A 6,249-nucleotide genomic window follows, 5' to 3' on the forward strand; every position below is an offset into this window, starting at 1 on the left:
ACGAGGCAAATAGTGTGATTGTTTTTTTTTTTTTTTTTTTTGGTAAGTCCACGAGGCAAATAGTGTGATTGTGGTATCTGGTTTATTGCACATTATGTCTTGACTTGTCTTTGTGTATTACTTCATATACTCCAATGAATTACACTTTTACCTTAATTAGTAATGGTAAGATCACAACCTTTAATTACTTAAGATGGAATGTGCTTATACGTCCATACTTTTTATAAAGGTGTTTACACACACACACATATATATATGGAGAAAATTATTTGTTACTTTACAATCAGTCACATTACTCACATATATACATGATACAAAGCTGAGATATAAGTGAATGAAAAACACGCCCAAAAAGAGTGATCAAGTGAGTGAAATATGATTTTTATTCAAATCTATCACATTACTGACATTAGAACTTCCTAGTGCAGTCACCTCGCTGGTACATATATTCGTGAAGTTTACCAAAAATCTTTCTAGTACAGTTTACCTTGTGAGTATACACCATCCTGAGAATTATTAAGAAGAATATTGTTGAATTCAAACTATTCCATAGAGCATTTTGGTAATTAACTCAATTAAAACATTACTCCTTGAAATTCAATATGAATCCATCTTTTGACGAATTTTCTTATGCTACCGTTGAACGGTTGAACCTAGGGGAGCTTCTCATCTAAACAATCTTTCAGAAAAGCTATTGTACCAACATTTCTGCAAAATTCAAAGTCTGATGATATGAATTATGAAGCCATGTTTCTTTTTTCCACCAAAAGAAGAAAACAATGGTCTATGGAATAGTATAATTCAGCCACTCTCTGCCAAATCTCAACAAGTCAACAACCCCGGCCCACCCTTTCGCATTTCGTTTCTGATTTTCTCTTTATCTACTCATTATATAATCTCCTTCCTTCTAGTTACATCCTATCAGTAATCAGTAGAAGAATTGATGGAGAACTTAGAAGCCGCTGTGGGCATAGGCTACTGGCTCCGATGGCAAGTTGTGGTTTGTGCTCTCATCCTCATCCTCCCCGCCACCATCGCACTAAGATTACTCAGGAGACGCCATAAAGATCCCATCGACCCTTCTCATTTCTGGGTTCCCAGTTGGAGAGGCCTCCATCCTCGCTGGCTTCTTTTTTACAGAGCTTTCGCCTTCGCTTCCATGGCGTTCCTGCTTTATCAGACTGTTGCCACTTTCGGATTCTTCGTCTTCTTTTTCTATACCCAGTAAGAAACTAAGAATCCTTACCCCCATCATACTAACCCTTTTTTTTTCTCTGTACCAATTGCTAAACTGATTTCCTTACCTACATTTTGGTTAGCTAAGTATTATTACTCCATTAATTCAATATTCTAGAGACCTGCAAATTGCTTAACTGTTCAAATGATTCCCTTTCCAGTTTCCAGTGCCATCGAAAATAAAAGAAAAACTAGTTAATACCCATATAGTCTGGTTTTACTCAATTTAGTCCTAAATGACTTTTTGTGCTCAATTAAATTGTGTAAAACCATCCAAATCTAGGACTAAATTGAGCACAATAGTACTAAATTGAGTAAAAACACTATAGTTGAGGACTATGTTCGGTATTAACTCAAATAAAAACCATTTCAGATAGGTACGGTGGTAATTCTAGAATCTTATGCTGTTTGTTTTCCAGGTGGACTTTTGCATTGGTTATGGTCTATTTTGCTGTATGTATATTCCTCCCTCTTATTTGTATTCCAATGACTTACAGGACAGTTTTAATTTTCTTTATTTAATCCTGCATAATTGGGATTTATTCCCCCACCCTCAAGACTGAAACTAGGTTGTTCAATCATCAGCTTGCTGTCTTTCTTGAACCTGGAATTCTTCTTCATTGATTCTGTTTGTAGCTTGGGACACTTGTATCTGCACAAGGATGCTTATGGAGCTCAAGAAGTCCCTTTGCCCAGTGTGGGGAGACGGACAGGTTCTTGAAAAAGGATCCAGATGAGACTAATAGTCATGATAAAGAACAAGCATGTGTTGAACAACATCTTGGATTGTCAGAAAATCTTATGCATATTGTTTACCAGGTCTGTCAAGTGAATATTCTAACTGCTACATTTTCTTGATTATAAACTTGAAATAAGTTCACCTCTTTTGACCTATCTAAAAGAGATAGGCATATGAAAAGAAATGTGTTCTTGAAAACTATTTTGAGTTTGTTTCTATAATCTATTTTAAGGATCTTAAGAAATAGGCTGAAAAATTTTCAGAAGTTCATTGAAATGCCAGACCAATTAAAGTTGTTTTGAGCTTAGCTTGTGGAGCTTACTTTAAAAGCTCAGCATGACATTGCTTAATTAAGCAGTGTGATTACTGTCTCAGAACATAAACAGAAGAATTTCCATTTTAGTTTCTGTTTTTGTGAATTACATAGGAAGCACAATGCAGCAAGGGGGATAAACTATGTAGAACTAGTTGATACCACTCAGACTAGCAAGGCCAGTGGTAAAAGGAAGAATTTTGAGCAGTTAGTTTTTGGACTAATGTCTGGCTTCCTACATACAAATGATTGAAGAGTACTGGTTCCCCTTTTTATTTTGCTTGGCTAGATACCAAATCCTTATGAAGTCAGTTGGGGAACACTAGTCCAGCAAATTATAGGCACTAATTAGTATGTAGTTCCCAGACCTATAGACTGAGGTCATTCTGAAGAGTGAGAGCAAAATACCAAAAGATTAGGACAAATTAATGAATTTTCAGTAAATATAATTACCCTTGAATCTGTTGTGTGATGTAGTGCTAGGAAATTAGGAAATTGAGCAGACAGAAAGCCTTCAGAAGCCAAAAATGCAAGAAATTCTGCAGTAGTGTGTCATTCTAAGATTGACTCTGGTATTTACCCCCTAGTTCCTATTTAATGTCTTCTTTACCTGGCTACAAAGGTTCAGTTTATATATATATATATATATATATATATATATATAAAATATACATATCTTCACTTTGAACCAGGCGTCGATCTTTAGGTTAAGGCTATGTTTGGTAGCGCTTATAGCTTATTTTAAGCTACAAATAAGATATAAGCTCTGTTTGATAAAACATAGAGAGCTTAAAATAATACGGAGTAGCTTATTTTGAAATGCTAACCTAAATAGTGTTTCAAAATAAGCTAGTAGCTACTAGCTTTTATGCTTTCAGCTTTAAGCTAGCTTATAAGCTAGGTATGCCGAACAGAGCCTAAGTCTTGTAGGTGACTAAGTGAAGTAACTGCTCTTATACTGAACAGCTTATTTTCATGCTTGTTTGTATTAGTTTATCAATTAAGTAGTTCAAGTCAGACTGCCTAGTGGCTAGCATGAATTCTTCTTTCCTTTCAATAGCTAAAGCCACTTCCTGATGCTGGAGACTTGTATATTGCATTCCTGTGTTATTCTGTTTGTCACCCCTGAATTGTTATAATATTTGAGAGTTCCTGAAATTTTATGCAATGCAGACTTGCGCAGGTGCTGTTATGCTGACTGATATAGTCTTTTGGTGTCTTCTACTCCCATTTATGACTGGTGAAAATTTTCAACTTACCTTGGTGAGTACTGGTCCTTTCTACAGTGTATTGTCTGGTGCTGCGATAAGGTATTTGCATCTTTATCTGTCCTCGGGTTTCAAACTTTCCTTTCATTGCATAGTAGGTATAGGTTTTCAGTTATGATCTCACAACCATGTTTGCAGTAGGCGCTAGGCGGGCGGTAGACTAGCACCTAGCGCCTAAGCTGTCTAGGCGGGGCCTAGGCGGCGATCTAAAAAAAAAAATAATAATGCATGTGTGTGGGTGTATGTCATATTATATATATATATATATATATATATATATATATATATATCTTACTTCTCTTACTTATATAAATAAATAAATTTAAATATATATAAATATAATAAAAAAATTAACAAGGCCGACTCGCTCGAGCTAACTTGGCTAACTTTGCCGAGTTGGGCGAGTTAACTCGGCCCAGTCGGCCGAGTTAGGCGCTAGGCCAAGGCGGTTGCCTAGGCGGCGGACGTCTAGGGAGCAATTCGCCTCGGTCTAGGGGCACCTAGCGCCTAGGCGGGGGATTTTTGCAACAGTGCTCACAACTATAATCCAGAAGAAAACATGAAATGCTATGCATATTTTTACATTTTTTTGGAGGGTGAGTGTGGGATTATTTGGAAATGATGCTATCAAAGTATGAGTTGTCTACTTGGGACAATGTGCAAATGGGTCAGTGCTTATTCATTCAAGACTAATTAATATCATGAGAAGGAATTGTTGGCAAAAAAGAAATAGGCTAAGGTGCTTATGCATTCAAAACCATTATTGGGAAGGATTTAACCTGGGGTGTGGTTGAGTGGAAGGGACTCATTCATCCTTAACCAAACTTCAAGGGATCAATCCTTAGACTTGGAGCAGCCTTAAATCTCTAGGCTAGTTGTCACACCCTTTATAAGTGCCTACAATTCAATGAGAGGATTAGTCACTGTGTCTATGGTGGATACCCGAGTTACACCCAAAAAAATTACTGGGAAGGATTTGATGCCTTCTGGAGTACTTGTCCATACTGTTCTTGAGAGTAATCACATTTCTGCAATTCTAATCATTTGCTATTTCTTTTAAATAATTGTGGCAGCTAATTGGATGTATGCACTCTGTAAATGCCATTTTCCTTTTCCTTGATTCTGCTCTAAATAAGCTTGTAAGTAAAGAAGCTCCACCCATCTGTATATATAGCTCTTTTGATTGCTCTAAAAAACCTAATGGTGGTGGCTTTTTAACGTTTCAGCCATTTTCATGGTACGGCCTCGTATACTTTATTCTATGGAGTTGTGTTTATGTTGCTTTCCAGTGGATTCTCCACGCGTGCTGCTATACATGGTAAAGTATTCATATCATTTCATCTATTTCGGGTAACATTTACCTTTACACCCTGCATCTCCTTTCCCGTATTCATAAAAAGATATATTGCAGGTGGCCATATCCTTTCCTTGACCTTTCAACTCCATGGGCACCTTTCTGGTAAACATTATATACTTCCCAGTTTCGCATTCCATGGTTCCACAACGACAATTTAGATGACCTAACTGGAAAATTTTCTTCCAGGTATTTTGCACTGGCCTTGGTTCACATCCCCTGCTATGGAATATACGTTCTGCTCATAAAATTAAAAGACGGAATCTTGTCAAGGATGTTTACTGAGGCTTATGTTAGGTTGTCATAGCTTCTTGCTTCCTCCGCAAAGTAACAGTTTCTGAAATCAATAAATGCATACATTCTTGTCAAGAGCATCTGGTCTCTTCGTCGATTATAATTGTGATGAGTGTCTCCTGTGACAGGGTTACAATGGAGAAGAAGGGAACTTGACACAGAGGAAATCTGTTTTCAGAAAGAAAAGAGTGGATCCTATCTACTTGCATATAAGAAAAGAAGATAGATTTAGACATTGGTACCTATCAATATGTGCATCTTATGTATGAGCTCTAGCTACTAGTTCCTGCTGTACACTCCGTACAAAATTGTTCATTTTAGTGTATGCATAATGCATTATTAATTTAATCTTGAATTGTTTAAAATTTTGATAATTAAAGATAATTATTCCATTGGTTGCGGACACCAAATCTCCAGGAAGTTCTTATTTAAAGCAACTTACAAACTTTGTTTTATCTTCTTGTATCGCATAAGATTAAATCTTGAAACCTCGTTGCTTTTGATAGAGGAAGATTTAAAACTTATAGGAAAGTGATCACACACCTGAAGATATCATTTCCTCACTCCCCTTCATACTCGTATCCAAATTTTCTAACAATCTATAAGCTTTAAATTTCTGTTTTTGAGGAAGAATGAATTCTGAATTCTTTGACTTTGCAACCAACATCCCAAAGTTGGAACACTTTGAAGGCGTGGGCTTTTGTAGATGGCAGAAGAAGATGAAGTTCCTCCTTGCGGCCATGAACGTGGCATATGTGCTAAGCACCTTGAAACCCGCTGAGTAAGAGAATGAGACTCTCGAAGCCACCCGCCGGCGGCTAACATGGGAAAACGATGACCTTGCATGCCGTGGCCATATTCTGAATGGTATGTCCTGGCCACTATACAGAGCTATATTGGCAGCAAATTGGTCAAACCAACACTTTCTTCTTGGTCAAACTAACACTTTCTTCTTTGTTTATTTTCTTTATTATTTTATACTTAAAAATTTGATTTTTTTTTTGTGTTTAATAATACTTTTAGTGTAGTTTCTAAATATATAAGT

At 36.6% G+C, this 6,249-nt stretch overlaps 1 protein-coding gene across 2 annotated transcripts; it reads left to right on the top strand.

The window, feature by feature from the left end:
* Positions 1-703: 703 nt before the first annotated feature.
* On the top strand, positions 704-5,596 carry LOC116024518. Of its 2 annotated transcripts, none has more exons than XM_031265423.1 (9): positions 704-1,224; positions 1,656-1,689; positions 1,873-2,055; positions 3,462-3,551; positions 4,630-4,695; positions 4,783-4,874; positions 4,968-5,015; positions 5,100-5,207; positions 5,333-5,596. In XM_031265423.1, the coding sequence occupies exons 1-9, from the start codon at positions 944-946 to the stop codon at positions 5,358-5,360; spliced, it is 930 nt and encodes a 309-aa protein (XP_031121283.1). In that variant the 5' UTR covers positions 704-943; the 3' UTR covers positions 5,361-5,596. The 2 variants fall into 2 exon arrangements, with proteins under 2 accessions (XP_031121283.1, XP_031121284.1); XM_031265424.1 differs by having other exon boundaries at positions 705-1,224; positions 5,100-5,237.
* The last annotated feature ends 653 nt before the right edge of the window (positions 5,597-6,249 follow it).

Source organism: Ipomoea triloba, chromosome 7 (assembly GCF_003576645.1).
Source record: "Ipomoea triloba cultivar NCNSP0323 chromosome 7, ASM357664v1".
Classification (NCBI taxonomy): Eukaryota; Viridiplantae; Streptophyta; class Magnoliopsida; order Solanales; family Convolvulaceae; genus Ipomoea; species Ipomoea triloba.

What these genes read in the sequence shown, in the direction of transcription:
- LOC116024518 (XM_031265423.1), top strand. Translation starts at nt 944, where the DNA reads ATGGAGAACTTAGAAGCCGCTGTGGGCATAGGCTACTGGCTCCGATGG. An exon ending in ATTCTGCTCTAAATAAGCTT is followed by an intron (nt 4,696 to 4,782) that starts GTAAGTAAAGAA and finishes TTAACGTTTCAG; the next exon opens with CCATTTTCATGGTACGGCCT. An exon ending in TTTACTGAGGCTTATGTTAG is followed by an intron (nt 5,208 to 5,332) that starts GTTGTCATAGCT and finishes CTCCTGTGACAG; the next exon opens with GGTTACAATGGAGAAGAAGG.